At 42.3% G+C, this 18434-nt stretch overlaps 1 protein-coding gene across 1 annotated transcript in view; it reads left to right on the top strand.

Annotated features, from left to right (window-relative positions):
- The window catches only part of LOC135461803 (E3 ubiquitin-protein ligase rnf213-alpha-like), a 132250-nt gene that overhangs the window by 67156 nt on the left and 46660 nt on the right, over positions 1–18434 (top strand). Inside the window, 16 exon segments of the mRNA XM_064739048.1 lie at positions 5–112; positions 317–493; positions 1126–1304; positions 2334–2556; positions 2721–2891; positions 3269–3441; positions 3995–4132; positions 6323–6485; positions 7839–7912; positions 8626–8770; positions 9548–9655; positions 12168–12253; positions 13291–13473; positions 14237–14375; positions 15673–15867; positions 17855–17991. Of these exon segments, the coding sequence (XP_064595118.1) occupies positions 5–112; positions 317–493; positions 1126–1304; positions 2334–2556; positions 2721–2891; positions 3269–3441; positions 3995–4132; positions 6323–6485; positions 7839–7912; positions 8626–8770; positions 9548–9655; positions 12168–12253; positions 13291–13473; positions 14237–14375; positions 15673–15867; positions 17855–17991 (2399 nt within the window).

The raw sequence follows: 18434 nt of genomic DNA, 5'->3' as shown, positions 1-18434 counted from the left end.
TCAGTTCAAGAAAGAGCTGTTTGAAGATGAATACACCACCCAGTCTCGCCAGTTTCCAGAACAGGTGACCACAATCTTGGCAGAATCACAGGAATTCATGAGAGGGCTGAAGGTATGGGCATCATTTACATGTCACCTACATGTATATACAGTAATAGCTTTAGGACATACATGCAGCTTTAGGCCATCCGTATCAGAAGTGCTGTATAAGAGTTCAAGTGAACATCAAGGGTACATGTAACTTTGGCTATTTTCATTTGTACTGGCTAAATTTTCAAGTATTTGTTGACTTGTTGACCCTGTGTTTTGTTCTTAGAATGAATGCAGCTTTGTAAGTCTGCGTGATGTGGAGCGTGCCCTGAAGGTGATGTGTTGGTTCTATGAACAAAGTCGAGTCACAGATTTGTTTTACACAATCCACAACAAGGTCAGAGACGACATGTCAGATGAAGACACTTCTGAAACAGAACAAGAAGAGGACAGCATGCCAATGGTACTCTAGTCATTACCCAACCTTCCTTGTGTGTTAAGAGAACAATTTAGTGAAGTTTTTCACTTTGACAGAAATAAAAATTATTTACAAGTGTCTGTACACCTAAATATGGAAGTGCGAGCTGATACTTATTGCTACTGTCAGCTTAGGTAATTTTAATTCAACTGTCAGCCACAGAGTTGTGGTATTTCAAGGGTTTTAGTTGAGTGATCCCTAAGAATCAAAATATTCAGCTTGACGGCACTAAAGATACTCTAGCCTATCACGTCTTCGCGGCTATAAGCTTCAGTACTGCTGTTGACCCATGACAAAGGATCGCTGAGAGACAGCTAGTTTTTGCTTGGTTATTAATTGTCATTAGAGAATATTAGAGTGAATAAACAGTGTATTGTCAGAGTAATAGCTGATTTTTGCCATAATTGTGGGCAGTCAGTTTCCTATTTGGCTATAAACATCACTGATTTGTTAAATTATCTTTTATCAAATAATTTATTTCTTTACTGAAAATTATGTCAGTAATGTTACTTTAGTCCACCATTAAACGGAACGATACCTTCAGTTTATTAGTCGTAAATTTACATTCCGGAATTTAGCACATATTATCAATGGTGTTGGTTCCTTTATATTTACAGACAGAAGTTAGTGATCTGGAGGACTTGGTCAGATCCTTTGTGCTTGCAATTGGGACCTGTTACCATGCCTGTTTAAGCAATGAGTCAAGGGTTGATTACAGAAAACATATTGTTAGGTTCTTCCAAGAGCTTGCCTATTGTGGATTTGATGAGGAGACCCTACTGAAAGAGATCACCAGGTACACCCACACACACACACATGTAGGCCTACTTCAGTTTAATTTTCAACTCACAAGTAATCTGATCATTCCATGTTAGCTCGTGAATAGTATAAACAGTTTAAAACTGTGGCTGTCACTGACAGACCTAGGACAGGGAATTGTTAGATCCTCCAGTTCTTTCTCTTGGTGTGGCCCTTAATGACAATATTTATTTATTTGATTGGTGTTTTACGTTGTACTCAAGAATATTTCACTCATACAACGCCAACCAGCATTATGGTGGGAGGAAACCAGACAGAGCCCGGCGGAAGCCCACGACCATCCGCAGGTTACTGGCAGACCTTCCCATGTACAGACGGAGAGGAAGCAGGACTTCAACTCACAGCGACCACACTGGAGATAGGCTCCTGAGTCATTTCGCTGCGATAACGCGCTAACTAACTGAGCCACGGAGGCCCCTTGATGACGGTAAGCGGTCAAACCCTATTTGTGAGGATGTTGGCACAGTCCAGTAAAAGCTGCCAGGCAGGGTCAGGGATTTTTTTCAAGGGCTTTGGTTTCGTCTTGTGAAATTCACTGTTGTTCTATAAGGGCACAATTTTTTGAGTGCGTCCAAAGGCAACAATTATAAAAAAGTCCTTACTGGTTGAGGTAATAAATGGTCTCTGCCAAAAATCCAGTTGTCCAAAACCATGCCCATACAATGTCCCACACATTAGGCTGGAGGGTTGTCAGGTACATGTATGTAGTTGTGCGTTGTGGGTCTCCCTTCCCCCCCCCCACCTATAATCCTGACAACCAGTCTAACAATGAATGCGAATGATTTGGAATATACCATGCATGAATGTGATGGTTTTTAATTATCCTTTTGTAATCTTAGCTTTCATGATCAAGAAAATTGTCATGTCAGGCATTTTTTTTCCTACTATAGGTAATTGGATTATTTAAAATATTTTGTTTGCCTAATTTTGTCTTGCAATATACCGCAAAAGCAACCATGCTAAACCTTCATATGTGTAAATGTTAAAAAACATTGTACTGATGCAGCTGTCAAGATGCCTTTTTGGATGAGATGAAGATTGGAGACAACATAGCCAAGAACCAGGCACTCAAAGAAAACGTTTTCATGATGGTGGTGGCTATTGAACTTCGTCTGCCATTGTTCCTGGTTGGCAAACCTGGCAGTTCCAAATCTCTGGCCAAGGCCATAGTGGCAGATGCCATGCAAGGAAGTGCTGCTCATGGAGACCTGTTCAAGGAATTTAAACAAGTATGTGGAACTAGTTTGAATATTTAGCCCAAGGTTGTTTTGGATGAATGAAATTTCACAACTTTGTTCTTATTCTTGGTACCATTTTCTTGTTGTCTGTGAGATGTGGTTTTGTTTCGTGTATATGTACATGTGTATTGAAATGAGATGTTTGTCACGTCCAGGTACAGATGGTGTCTTTCCAATGTAGCCCACTTTCCACTGCTGATGGGATACTGGGGACTTTTCGTCAGTGCTCTCAGTTCCAGAAAGACAAGAACTTGAAACAGTTCGTCTCAGCAGTTGTCCTCGATGAGATTGGGCTGGCGGAAGACTCGCCTAAGATGCCCTTGAAGGTAACAGGATTGTAAACTTTGCATACAAGTGGCTTCAGTTTATCTAACCATGCTATCAGTCATGTGACAATGGTACATGTATACACTGCATGCATTTCTGTGTAGCTGGCCAGGCAATCAGCAATTGACCTAAACTCTTTGATGGATGCAAGCAAAAATATGCATATAATCTGATTGTGATTAGAATGGATGTGTACATCAATCAAACTGTTCATCAAAAGTAAACTTAAAAAAAAAGAACTCAGAAGTAAATTTTGTCGTCTAAGGTAGCTTGGCTATACAGCAACCAGATGTCATTCTGTTTTAAAAGCAATAGTTTCCATTAAAAATAACCAGTGCCTGTTGAGCCAGTGGCCTCATCAGTGAATTGCTTTCAGACTCTCCATCCATTATTGGAGGATGGTTGTCAGGGCGATGAGGAACCTGAACCTCACAAAAAGGTGGCATTTATCGGGATATCTAACTGGGCGCTGGACCCTGCCAAGATGAACAGAGGTGTATTTGTCCAGCGAGAGGTGCCAGATGCTGAGGAACTGATGGAGAGTGCAAAGTAAGTTTGTGATTTATTTCATTTATTAGCTGTAAGAAGACAGAAAATAATTTGGATAATTAAATTTCACCTAGGAACATTGTTGTAGTGGCTGACATCAGTCTGCGTGTCCATGTCTTTGTAAAACAGTCTATCTCTTGAACACTCATTGTCAGTTTGACCAGACTTAAACCAGATGTACGCATTAATGTATTGCGGAGAACCCTGTACAATTTTGGTCACCTTAGCTTTTTCAAAGTGAATGGGGGTCATTTTAGTCATACTTTGTGACATGCTGTATTTTAGAATCTGATTTGGGTCAACTGAATCGTCGTACTGACCATGCATGAAACTCAACTCATTCAAAATAATTGCAGATGTTAACAAAGTATCATTGAGAGTGTTTTTATTTTCTTTGATTGAATTGGAATTATTTGCAATTATTTGGAATAAGTTCTGTGACAGTGTTATTTATCTTTGATTGAAGTGGTATATGTTCAGTGAGTGTGCTGTCTTATCTCTGAATGAAGGGTTATATGATCTGTGACAGTGTTATTTTTATTTATGATTGAAGGGGTATATGCTCAACGGATGATCGCGTCAGCTCCAAGATCAAACCATTCGTCCCAGCCATGTCAGAAGCTTATCTTCACCTGTTTGAAGAAGCTACTCGACAGAGGAGAGAGTTCTTTGGTTTGAGAGACTTTTACAGGTATATCATTCCTTTGTCATTTGGTAAATATGCTGGCAGCCCTGAGTCTACGGATTGTGCCAAGATTTAAAGAACATAAAATGTATCCTTTTGATGAAGTAAATTTGAGAAATGAACCATTACCTAACAAGTGATATACAAAGGTGAGATAACTATAAAGTAAAGGGGAGATAACTGTAGTGTACAGGATCATGTGAACCCATGAATTTTGGAGTGTCCGGTTGAATTTCTACGTGGCATTGTTTTCTAGCTCGTTCATGACCAGGGTAACCAACCTCAAATATATGCCTCGGAAACTTGGTCAGCATTCCATGAAATATATTGAATGCATTTTCATTTATTTATTAACGCCATGCTGTTTTAACACCATACTAAACCATTTTTCATATGTTCAAGTGTAGTCAGTTTATGGAAAAGAGTGCTTTGTGTAAAGCACTGATCCCTTGGCAAGTTACTGACAAACTCTCCCATGTGGAACATACAAATAAGTACATCATCTTTGAGAAAAACCAACAAACATTAGTATGTGCAAACAGCAACCGAGCATCGTGGACTGCTTATAATGGTCACCAAGGCCCCATGAACTGTGACGTTGATACTGATGAGGATTATGTCACACCTGATGTGTTTTTGGATGTTAATTTCCGGTGGTAATAGGTGCTTGTGTAATAGTATCTAACTGTGCGAAGTAACAGTGGTCAAGGGGGCCAGTAATGGGCCATCTCCCACTCACTTGGTTTGTGCGGTGCACATGTGTGTAAGGGGCTCCAGCCAGCAGACGGGAAAGTCAAGAGGGCCGTGATGGGCCATCTCCCACTCACTTGGTTTGTGCTGTGTACATGTGTGTAAGGGGCTCCAACCAGCAGAGGGGCAGGTCAAGGGGGGCGATAATGGGCCGTCTCCCACTCACTTGGTTTGTGCTGTGCACATGTGTGTAGGGGTTCCAACCAGCAGACGGCTTCGACTCACTTGGTTTGTGCTGTGCACATGTGTGTAGTGGGTTCCAGCCAGCAGACAGGCAGGTCCAGGGGACTGGTAATGGGCCATCTCCCACTCACTTGGTTTGTGCTGTGTACATGTGTGTAGGGGGCTCCAACCAGGAGACGGGCAGGTCAAGAGGACCAGTGATGGGTCGTCTCCTGCTCACTTGGTTTGTGCTGTGTACATGTGTGTAGGGGGCTCCGGCCAGCAGACGGGCAGGTCAAGAGGGCCAGTAATGGACCGTCTCCAACTCACTTGGTTTGTGCTGTGTACACTTGTGTAGGGGGCTCCAGCCAGCAGACGGGCAGGTCAAGAGGGCTGGTAATGGGCCGTCTCCCACTCACTTGGTTTGTGCTGTGTACATGTGTGTAAGGGGCTCCAACCAGCAGACGGGCAGGTCAAGAGGGCTGGTAATGGGCCATCTCCCACTCACTTGGTTGTGCTGTGTACATGTGTGTAGGGGGCTCCAGCCAGCAGACGGGCAAGTCAAGATGGCCAGTGATGGGTCGTGTCCCGCTCACTTGGTTTGTGCTTTGTACATGTGTGTAGGGGGCTCCAGCCAGCAGACTGGCAGGTCAAGAGGGCTGGTAATAGGCCGTCTCCCACACACTTGGTTTGTGCTTTGTACATGTGTGTAGGGGGCTTCAACCAGCTGACTGACAGGTCGAGGGGGCCAGTAATGGGCTGTCTCCCACTACCCTATTTCTTCTGCTGGTTGGAACAGTTGCCAGGACAGCACTTTTTGTGTGCCTGAACATATTGAAGTTCACCTTTCGAACTACATGTTTATTGATGTATTTTTTGATAGGACTCTGAAAGACATGCTTCCCATATATTGTTTTCTTTTTGAAGGCATTGGGGAAGGACAGTTTCATTGTAAATTGACCTTGCTACCTAAATAAGTATTTATTAATAAATAAAGATATTATCATTATTATTATTGGACACGTACATTGTGTTTGTGTGAGGGAGAGTGTGTCATGTAAAGAAGGATAGGGTAAGTTTGTCAGATTCATAGATTATGAGATTTTATGGTAAAGCAATATCAGGTAACTGCATTCACACATCAGTGACATGTAATGGTTCTGACCCATGGTTGAAACTGTTGGCACGGTTTCTGTCAGCATTCCAGAGTGTTTGTAAACCATTCACTGTGTTGCAGATGTCATCTGAAATGATGTGCTTCCTTTTCTTTTCTTTGTAAACTAGCCTCCTGAAAATGCTTTACGGATTTGTTAGGAAGTCAAAACGAAAACCGTCATGGTTCCAACTCCAACATGCCATCAAGAGAAACTTTGGGGGATTAGCTGGCATAGATCCAGTGGTGTCCTTCAGAGAAAAGCTGGCAGAACTGATTGATGTCCATGATAAGGTATGTCTTACTTACCATGATCATTATAAAAGAGTGAACATATTGATGTATTTATTGAGTATTTACACCATTTATCTGGCATGCACCAGACTTTGTTTCCAGACAGAGTACATGTTACTTTGTACAAGCAAGGATTTTTGTTCTGAGCATTAAAACAACCGTACTGTAGTAGCTATGGTGTGAAAATTACCCCAACCCACCTCAAGAAAACAGACTAGAATACATACTGTACAATTCTTCAGCCAGGAGGACCCTAACAACTGGTAGCATCAGTACATTTATAGCTCATTGGTAATTAGTCCATATTGTTCAACCTGATCATTCATGGCTGGCTGCTCTGGCATAGATCAGACAGAACTACTTTGCTGGTTTTGAATATAATAGCAAGCATTAAGATAAAAGTTTGTATAAACATTTTCCCTCACATATACATATATCTACTACTATATATACATGTAGTTTCTGTTGGACATTTTGTACGTGTTGGTAAACAGATGGCAAAACAAAACTAAAGAAAATTAAGGCTGGTATCCAACTCTGTTGCCGGGGTCCATGCTACTACAAGTAGTCTTTTAGCACTTCCGGTAGCCTGATGTCTATAAAGTTCATGATAATAGGGAAAAAAGTGAAGAAAGATTGGCAAGAACTATCTGGTTTTGAACCACGGGCAGCTAGATACAGTGGCATTTGAGCTTGTGTGAAGACCAGTGAAAAGAAAATAAACATTGCTCTCAGACAGCAGTGCTGGACTGCATGTATAGCTGTCACAGATTATAGTTCTGGGGATCTGCTGTGTATGCTCTGCATAATTTGTATGCAGAATAGTAACAAAAAAGAGCAAAAAAGAAGAAATAACATGTAAAAGATGGAAAGGAATGTACTTGATTTACAGTGAGTAGAGTGTTGAAGACTAGCATAGAGATTTAGAGGATTTGATCTTCTGCTGCTTGCTGAGAACAAAAGACAGAAACCACATCTTGCAAAGTTGATGCCAGAAAACAAAAGACAGAAAGAAAACATTGTTGCAAATTTGATGCCCTTTCCCATGGTGAACTGCAGAGACAAGTTTCGTGCAGTTTTGCATAAAGCTTGATGTTGAATTTTGGAGAAAAATGGAATGATTTCTGAAGAGTTTTGGGGCAATTACGTAAAAACCACAACTTGAATAGGAAACATTATTTGAAATTCAAAATCCTGAGGTCAGAGTATTCTCAGAAATGTTTTTGTGTGATACTGTTGTGCAGTTTTTTTACATTTGTACTATTTTAAGAGCTGTCCTGCTAGGATTGAGTACACCCCTTTTTTAAAGCTTGAACAAATGATATCAGATGACAATTTTTCTTTCCTGCATAGCCTGGTCGAAATGACCCAGACTGCTCAGCTGCTGGCCTGATCAAAGCTTGTCTCCTGGATGTCACCTCTGACAGGTAAATCTATAGAACTACATGTACATCAGATATTGGCCGCCTCAAAAGAGAGGGAGACCTGGAATCAAACCCGGGTCGGGCCAAATACCAAAGAATGGCACTTATTGCTGCCTCGATTGGCATCATTGTTCGCACCTGTCCACAAAAGTCCTGGAAATTATTTAGTGACCTGGAAAGTCCTGGAATATGCTTAAATGTTGAGTCAAAAGCCTTTAAATTCCTAAATTATTGTTAAAATTTGGGGGTGTCATCTCTAATGGAGAGGTGAAAAAAAAGTACAGAAAGTAAAGAGAATAATTAAAGTAATGATAGTTGAAAAGAAATATACATTTATACTACATATAGATGTTGGTTTTGTGGAAATAATAACTTTATAATGTCTCTCTCTACCCTGTAAGCTTTTTCTGCAGGTAGGCAGTTTATATTTATTTATGTATTTGATTGGTGTTTTACGCCGTACTCAAGAATATTTCACTTGTATGACGCTGGCCAGCATTATGGCGGGAAGAAATTGGGCAGAGCCCGGGGGAATCCCACGGGCAGTTTATAGGAGTAAACAGAGATGTGTTGTGGTTCAGTACACATCATCATGTAAGTAGGAGCTCAAATACATAAGTGTGTCACAGTGATGTGGCATACTTTGTAAGTTCATGCTCATGGAGTAAGTACATGCATATACCTATTTATTCTTAGTGTGATTGTTGTTTTTCCAGTGAAAGCAGATACCTGCTACTTCTGACGGAGAATTATGGAGCCCTGACCATTCTGCAGCAGCAGATACTGACCCAGACTTCTGCTGGCCGGGCACCCATCACCATTTTTGGCAGCAGCTTCCCCAAAGACCAGGAGTACACACAGGTACATGAAGTGTTACATAATCTGTTCTGCAGCAGCAGAAGCATGGATGGATTACATTCTGTACAAATGTCTGTCAGTTAAATATTAAGTCTTTGGCAGTGAGGTGTCAGGTTTGGTGTCAGCCCAATGGGTGTGGAATACATATGTGTAGAATTTTACCTGGGGCCAATTCCACAAGGCCATTTCTGACTTCAGCCAAAATTTAAAACCTCTTTACAGTGCTTAGTTTTCGGTACTGGAAGTTGAAATTTTGACACATTTGTCTTAAGACAACATTTATGAGTTGGTCAAACTTTTAATTACTTGGTACTAAACGATCAGCTCTAAATTATATTTCAGATTTTGACTTAAGTCAAAAATGGCTTTGTAGAATCGGCTGCTGGTCAATTTCTCTTCTTTGTCTGATCCACGATCATGTTCACAATTAAGTATTACAAAGCCATTTTGATCACAAACATTGCGATCACAATATTTAAATCTTTGAGTAACTTTCAATCATCACAAACATACAAAGCATTATTAAATGTGGTCTATAGTAACCAGCTCTTGGGTAAAGATGGCAGTTTTGAATCCTGCAAGCGTTGTACTGAGAGTCATGCTGTACTTTACATGCCTGACCACGAACTGTATGAAACAGTCTTTAGTATTGCAAACCAAAATCCCATTAAAACAAATCTGTGTTGGAGGTACACCCAGTAAAAATATGTTATGTAAAAATAGTTATGAATTATGACTGTCTGATTTTAGCTGATTTCTCTGTTGTCGGACTGCTTTCAGATTTGTAGGAACATCAACAGAATCAAGATTTGTATGGAGACAGGCAACACAGTGATTCTGCTGAACCTGGAAAATCTGTATGAGAGTCTGTATGATGCCCTCAACCAGGTATGTTCGAGTCTGTATGATGCCCTCAACCAGATATGTGCAGGTCTGTATGCTATCCTCCACCAGGTGTGCATGGATTTGTATGTTGTCCTCAACCAGGTATGTGTGGGTCTGTATGATGTCCTCTGCCAGGTATGTGTGAGTCTGTATGTGCCCTCAACCAGGTATGTGTGGGTCTGTATGATGTCCTCTGCCAGGTATGTGTGGGTCTGTATGATGTCCTCTGCCAGGTATGTGTGAGTCTGTATGTGCCCTCAACCAGGTATGTGTGGGTCTGTATGTTGTCCTCTGCCAGGTATGTGTGGGTCTGTATGTTGTCCTCTGCCAGGTATGTGTGGGTCTGTATGATGTCCTCTGCCAGGTATGTGTGAGTCTGTATGATGTCCTCTGCCAGGTATGTGTGAGTCTGTATGTGCCCTCAGCCAGGTATGTGTGAGTCTGTATGTGCCCTCAACCAGGTATGTGTGGGTCTGTATGATGTCCTCTGCCAGGTATGTGTGGGTCTGTATGATGTCCTCTGCCAGGTATGTGTGGGTCTGTATGATGCCCTCAACCAGGTATGTGTGAGTCTGTATGTGCCCTCAACCAGGTATGTGTGAGTCTGTATGTGCCCTCAACGAGGTATGTGTGGGTCTGTATGATGTCCTCTGCCAGGTATGTGTGGGTCTGTATGATGTCCTCTGCCAGGTATGTGTGGGTCTGTATGTGCCCTCAACCAGATATGTATGGGTCTGTATGATGTCCTCTGCCAGGTATGTGTGGGTCTGTATGATGTCCTCAACCAGGTATGTGTGAGTCTGTATGTGCCCTCAACCAGGTATGTGTGAGTCTGTATGTGCCCTCAACCAGGTATGTGTGGGTCTGTATGATGTCCTCTGCCAGGTATGTGTGGGTCTGTATGTGCCCTCAACCAGATATGTGTGGGTCTGTATGATGTCCTCTGCCAGGTATGTGTGGGTCTGTATGTTGTCCTCAACCAGGTATGTGTGGGTCTGTATGATGTCCTCTGCCAGGTATGTGTGGGTCTGTATGATGTCCTCAACCAGGTATGTGTGAGTCTGTATGTGCCCTCAACCAGGTATGTGTGAGTCTGTATGTGCCCTCAACCAGGTATGTGTGGGTCTGTATGATGTCCTCTGCCAGGTATGTGTGGGTCTGTATGTTGTCCTCAACCAGGTATGTGTGGGTCTGTATGATGTCCTCAACCAGGTATGTGTGGGTCTGTATGATGTCCTCTGCCAGGTATGTGTGGGTCTGTATGTTGTCCTCAACCAGGTATGTGTGGGTCTGTATGATGTCCTCAACCAGGTATGTGTGAGTCTGCATGTGCCCTCAACCAGGTATGTGTGGGTCTGTATGATGTCCTCTGCCAGGTATGTGTGGGTCTGTATGTTGTCCTCAACCAGGTATGTGTGGGTCTGTATGATGTCCTCAACCAGGTATGTGTGAGTCTGTATGTGCCCTCAACCAGGTATGTGTGAGTCTGTATGTTGTCCTCAACCAGGTATGTGTGGGTCTGTATGATGTCCTCAACCAGGTATGTGTGGGTCTGTATGATGTCCTCTGCCAGGTATGTGTGGGTCTGTATGTTGTCCTCAACCAGGTATTTGTGGGTCTGTATGATGTCCTCTGCCAGGTATGTGTGGGCCTGTATGATGTCCTCAACCAGGTATGTGTGGGTCTGTATGATGTCCTCAACCAGGTATGTGTGAGTCTGTATGTGCCCTCAACCAGGTATGTGTGAGTCTGTATGTGCCCTCAACCAGGTATGTGTGGGTCTGTATGTTCCCTCAACCAGGTATGTGTGAGTCTGTATGATGTCCTCTGCCAGGTATGTGTGAGTCTGTATGATCCTTTAATAAGGTAAGTGAGGATCCGTATGATGTCCTCTGCCAGGTATGTGTGGGTCTGTATGTGCCCTCAACCAGATATGTGTGGGTTTGTATTTATGAGTGTATAATTTTGAGGAAACATGTTGTAGTCTGTTGATACTGCCATACATGTATCTGTAAATTTGATTCATTTGTCTGTCACATTTATGATTTCTGACCTGTTACAAAATGAAATCGTCTGAGGCCTGAAACATGAGAACAAAATTTTCAAAAATATTACGGTAGAAATGTGGCAATTAGAATACAAAACTGACTGAGGCCAGTGAAATTTTGGTTGGGTGAGTAGAATTAAACAGGCATCACTTGGCCTGAAAATACAGTATCTACTAGATGCTACATGTATATACTTACGTGTACATTTACATGAAAATATATTGTAGAAAAGTTTGATACTCTTTTGCTGGGATTAACTGGAGAACCAGCTAATATGGAGGCAGACCAGAAGTTCTCAAAGGACACTGGTTCTATTGGCTGGTAACATTTTGTAGTTAATTTCAATCCACGGTTTCATGTCTTATGTCTGGCATAGCTTTTCATTGACTTCCCCTCCTTTCTTACTAAAAACCCCCTACAAAGCTCAAGAACAAATATTTAGGATGTTCAGTATTGTTTACTTGCAGTACTATGTGTACCTGGGAGGGGAGAGGTTTGTGGACCTGGGACTGGGAACACACAGAGTCAAGTGTCGTGTGCACAAGGACTTCAGGTGAGAACTGTGACATGCTTTTTATTATTACAAAACTGTAATTCTGTGTATTTAAATCGCACATTGTTGACATGGCTGAGTGTGTAAATGTCAAACTTATGCGAGTTAGTCACACGGAGGACCCTGTGAATTCAGGTCAAGCTTATGCTGGCTTCCACACCAGTCGTAAGTGGGAAGATCAGGCACCAACCTGCAGATAGTTGTTAATTTTCTCTCACCATAACACTGGCTGCCCTTGTATTAATGAAAATATGACTGGGTACCGTGTAAAACACCAATCAAGTAAAAAGAAAAGATTGTGGCAGAGGAGTGATCATTGTGAGAGGTCACCAGCTTGGATCTGGAGATTACTACAGGAGATTTGTCAGGCACTGTAGCTGTGGTGTAGTGGTTTACCTAAGGTTTTGTTTTGTTGCCCTCGCCCCAAAACATCACTGCTTTTAAACACATACCCAGTGAAAATTACTCAGTATCACATCAAACGACAACCAAATGACATAATGAAGTGTGGATAAGCAATTTAATTTCAGATTGTATTCTTAATACCTGGCCTGGCCCCAATAGCACAGTTGGTAGAGCGTCTGCTTCGGGAGCGGTAGATCCAGGGTCAACCCTGAGTCAGGTCACACATAAGACGTTAAAAGCAGAAGTTGTAACTTCCTCGCTTGGTGTTCAGCATGAAGGGGATAGTGCAGCGACTGGTTGACCCGTATCAGTATAATGGCTCGGGCGAAGCGGCTTACTTGCCTTTGTCTCAGTGAAGCAGCATTAGATAAAAGAGCGGTGGAAATCCGTCATGCAACAAGGAGGCACGTTAGATGCACTCCAAGGATTCCTTCATCATCATAAGACTGAAAAACTGTTAAGTATGATGTTAACTCCCAAAGCAATCACTCACTAAATACATGGAAGTCATTTGAGTATCCATTGTAGGTTAAACATGCACTACCATTGTCAGGAAGTACCATTTTATACATGGAGTATAACATATGACAGAAAATGTATCATTATGTATGTACATGTACGTTCTTGTTCAGGCTTGTGGTTGTCGCTGAAAAACAAGTTGTGTACGAGAAATTCCCGATCCCTCTGATAAACCGAATGGAGAAGCATTTCCTGACTGTGGAGACGATCCTGAATGATCAGCAGTTGGCCTTAGCTAGACAACTGCAAAATTGGGCGGAGCACTTTGCCAGCTCACGTACCATCCACACACAAAGGTACAGACACCACTTTCGTTATTCATGGTGATATGCTTTCAAAGTGTCTTATACTACGTGTAAGAAAACAAGTGGATTACATGTCCCAGCTATTAGGAGAATTGTTTTTTGTTCTGTAAACGGGCTTTAAAATGCACATCATATGCACGATTAGGCATTATTAGATTTAGTTGTCCAATATAATGTTTCCAATCTCCAAATTAAGAAATGGGAAGAAATTCTCTTTAAGCAAAACCCTTTACAGTTAATTAAGTCAATCAACGGGCTGATTGACAAGAATACATATGGAGTTAATCGATGGACATATGATTGTATACATGTATATTATTTGATTTGAAAAGGTTATCTCAAACTGCAAAGTTCCCTGTTGAAGCCAGCTGAAGTGTGACGTGGGATTGACAGGCACAGTTATGAGTGACAATTGTTCGTTGTTCACTTTTTTACTCAAGAAGTGAAACACAATTTCCATTTGGGAATATAGGTTAAATTTTTATCTACGATTTCATGGAATTTTTCAAAAAATAACCCACTGCTGTATTGGTTTTTAAAAATGGTGAAAATTCAAACTTATCTCATTTCACACACCAGGGTTATTAATAGTTGCTGGAAAGCTCTTTGAAATTACACATGATTTACTGTATCCAGAAATGCTGGTGTCGCCAAGTTTGGAATAATTATGGAAAGAATGTGAAAGAAAATAGGAAGGTTGACAACTTCAGTGTTTTGACATCATTATAAACATTACATTACATTACATTTTCAGATCACCAGTGAAGAAGGCTGTGCCTGGTGATGCTTTTGTTGGTTACCATGCAGACACAGCTGCCTCCGTCATTTTGCACGAGTGGACAAAGATATGCTCTGAGACAGAAAACGATGAAGTGGTCGATCTGGAGGAGCAGGTAGACTGTTGTATGAAATGGCAGGGATTTTCTTTTAGAGACTGAAAAAGGCTACTTTAAGAAGGTGATATTTGTCTTTGCATTGCTGTAGCAGTTTGCGATCCCTCACTACTGTTTCATATAAAAAGTAATCTGAAGGTATTATGCAGATGGATTTCCATTTTTCTGAAGAACATGGGCATGTTTTTTAGGTTATGAGAGCTTTCCTGAAAACAACTACATTAGCCCTTGACCTTTTAATGAGGTCTAGTGGTGGAATTGTACTCTCTCTGGCCTGACTGTTCAGCCTTATGCCATGCAGTGTTTGCAAAATTGCCATACTGACATCCCGGCGCAACCTGAAAATTTAACATGAGCTGCCTGGCGATCAATCAGAAATTCCAGCAGCAGAAACTAAAATTTTTACATTTTACCATCCTTTCCAGGCTTTATTCAAACCTTAACGATATAGTTTCCTTCCCATTAAATGCTTCAATGCACCAATTGATTCAAATCACAGATAATCACCGCCATGTTGTTTTTCCGAAAAACATAAGACATGAAAAGTACAAGGGCACATCCACAGCCATTCGCTCATCCTTGGCCATTTCTGTAATATATAACAGAAAATGTGTGAGCGCACAAATTAGAACCAGTCAGCAAACACGTGCATTTTACCGTGAACAAGCGTGGTAGACACTGACAGTTGTCAGTGCATTTCCAAAAATACTTCACTAGTGCTAAACCTAGCAAATCATGAGTGGCAACAAAGCGTCCCACCAAGCAGAAAACCAATTATAAAGGCATACATAAATGTGGTTTCCAGGAGTCTCAGAAAAAGGAAGTCACCTGACTGTATCATGAACATTAAAGTAACACAATGTTTTGCAGCATTTGTTGTATTTTTTCAGACATGGCTGATGTCAGCAGTTCATTTTTCAGTGAAACTAATAATTATCTAAAAGACCCAATTCAGACTCACAACAACTCTGTGGGTTTTTTTTTTTTTTTTGCACAACAAACTCTTGAGAGATTTGAGACTTTTGCGAGCTCTGTCATTAAGGCTCATGTCACAAGAGAGGAGAGTTTTCTTTCTCATTAATGTGGACATTTTTCAGATGTTCACTGCATAGCCCTTGAGTTTCTGTGAGACAAAGCAGAGCAAACCTGGCCATGCACTTCAGGTTGTCGTAAATGGGATATTACCAGCTTTGTGGCCACATGAACAGACACTTAGACAATACTTGATTCAATTACTAGTGATACTACTGATTATCAAAACTTATTGTCATTATTCATGGTCATGTACCTGTTTCAGGTGTTAGAATCTGCCAAACGAACCCTGTTGTGGTGTGCCAGTCCCGATGCTGTATGCAGACTGAAGGCATCCAAACTGTCATTAGAAGCAGATGATTGCACACAGATATATTTTCATGAACAGAAACATGAAAGTTTGCAAGAGTACCTAGCCTGGAAGATTGTCTGTGAAGGGGAGATATCAAGCCTGATCCAGGTGGGTGGTGGGGAGATTGTCTGTGAGGGGAAAGTATCTAGCCTGAGCAAGGTGGGTTGTGGGGAGACTGTCTGTGAGGGGAAGGTATCCAGCCTGAGCAAGGTGGATTGTGGGGAGATTGTCTGATTGGGAGGTGTCCAGTCTGATTCAGGTGGGTTGTGGGGAGATTGTCTGTGAGGGGAAAATATCCAGCCTGAGCAAGGTGGGTTGTGGGGAGATTGTCTGTGAGGGGAAGGTATCCAGCCTGAGCAAGGCAGGTTGTGGGGAGATAGTCTGAGTGGGAAGTATCCAGTCTGATTCAGGTGGGTGATGGGGAGATTGTCTGTGATGTGGAGGTATCCAGCCTGAGCAAGGCAGGTTGTGGGGAGATAGTCTGAGTTGGAGGTATCCAGTCTGATTCAGGTGGTTGGTATGGAGATTTTCTGTGATGTGGAGGTATCCAGCCTGAGCAAGGTGGGTTGTGGGGAGATTGTCTGTGAGGGGAAAGTATCCAGTCTGATTCAGGTGGGTTGTGGGGAGATTGTCTGAGTGGGAGGTATCCAGTCTGATTCAGGCGGGTGGTGGGGAGATTGTCTGTGAGGGGAAGGTATCCAGCCTGAGCAAGGTGGGTTGTGGGGAGATTGTCTGTGAGGGGGAGATATCCAGTCTGATTCAGTTGGGTGATGGGAAGATTGTCTGTGAGGTTGAGGTATCCAGTCTGATTCAGGTGGTTGGTATGGAGATTGTCTGTGACGGGAAGGTATCCAGCCTGAGCAAGGTGGGTTGTGGGGAGATTGTCTGAGTGGGAGGTATCCAGTCTGATTCAGGTGGGTGGTGGGGAGATTGTCTGTGAGGGGAAGGTATCCAGCCTGAGCAAGGTGGGGTTTTGGGAGAATGTCTGTGAGGGGAAGGTACCCAGCCTGAGCAAGGTGGGTTGTGGGGAGATTGTCTGTGAGGGGAAGGTATCCAGCCTGAGCAAGGTGGGTTGTGGGGAGATTGTCTGTGAGGGGAAGGTATCCAGCTGAGCAAGGTGGATGGTGGGGAGATTGTTTGTGAGGGGAAGGTATCCAGCCTGAGCAAGGTGGGTTGTCGGGAGATTGTCTGTGAGGGGAAGGTATCCAGCTGAGCAAGGTGGGTCGTGGGGAGATTGACTGTGAGGTTGAGGTATCCAGTCTGATTCAGGTGGGTGGTGGGGGAATTGACTGTGAGGGGGAGGTATCCAGTCTGATTCAGGTGGGTGGTGGGGAGATTGTCTGAGTGGGAGGTATCCAGTCTGATTCAGGTGGGTGGTGGGGAAATTGACTGTGAGGGGGTGATATCCAGCATGATTATGGGGAGATGGTGTGTGAGAGGGAGGTATCCAGTCTGATCCATGTGGGTGGTTTGGAGATTGTCTGTGAGGGAAAGGCATCCAACATGATGGTGTGTGAAGGGGAGGTATCCAGTCTGCTCAAGGTATCCAGTCTGCTCAAGGTGGGTAGTGAGGAAGTTGACTGTGAGGGGGAGATATCCAGTCTGATCCAGGTAGGTGGTGGGGAAATTGTGTGTGAGGGGGTGGTATCCAGCTTGATAGTCGGGAAATTGTGTGTGAGGGGGAGGTATCCAGTCTGCTCCAGGTGGGTGGTGGGGAAATTGACTGTGAGGGGGTATCCAGCTTGATGAGGTGGTTCTCCCAGGCTCTGTCCTGTCTCCTACTGAAATTCTGGCCATCGTTGTATAAGTTAAAAATTCTCAAGTACATCGTAAAACGCCAATCAGATAAATATAAATAATTCTTTACACTAATACATAACCAATTTCATTAGGATTCCTCTGCTTTTTACCCTGTTTGCTGCGATGTTGCCTAGTTTCAATCTAGATACATGCGGTTACTGCAAAATGTTCGTGAATGGTGGAATTTTTTACCACTTGTTTTTTAACAATGAGTGAGAAGGAAATGCTGCTCCCTTCAATGTTATTTTTCATTCATAAAATTGGCATGTACATCGTATGTTATTGTTTGGGACAGGTGACAAGCCATTCAAAACTGCTATCAGTAAGGGACACATGGGACCTGAGCCGAGCACTTCAGATGCCACGAGATGAAATCACCATGCTGAGTCTGCAAAGCTTTGACACTGAACAGCAGTTCTGTAGGCAGCTAAGGTAATTATACATACACCCAAACTATTGTACACAAAGGGATGTTTATACTATGTGAATGTCAAGTTTGAAATTCCAAGTCATCTAATGTTTAAATTTGATAACCTCTTGGATTTATTTATTTGGTTGTTACCACACTCGAAAATTTGTCAAGATTTTTGTTTGCTCACAATGACATTAGCAGTGACTGTCTTTTATCTCTTTACTCAAAATTTCATTATAAATGAAGAAATACAGGGCTCCATGATCAAAATTTCTTTATACATAGATATATAAGTACATATATACAATTTTGGAAGACTGCATGTATTATCAGATATATTTGTTTGACCTTTAACTGTGTGCTGCCCTTCAAAACATAATTGGCACTTGCCTACAAGTTCATGTGAGTGTTCTGCCCCAAACGCTGTCTATCATCAACTGAAAAGTTGATCAAATATCATGAA

This window comes from Liolophura sinensis, chromosome 1 (genome assembly GCF_032854445.1).
Source record: "Liolophura sinensis isolate JHLJ2023 chromosome 1, CUHK_Ljap_v2, whole genome shotgun sequence".
Classification (NCBI taxonomy): domain Eukaryota; kingdom Metazoa; phylum Mollusca; class Polyplacophora; order Chitonida; family Chitonidae; genus Liolophura; species Liolophura sinensis.
The sequence above is the reverse complement of the archived record's forward strand: the minus strand, read 5'-3'. Positions and strand labels throughout refer to the sequence as shown.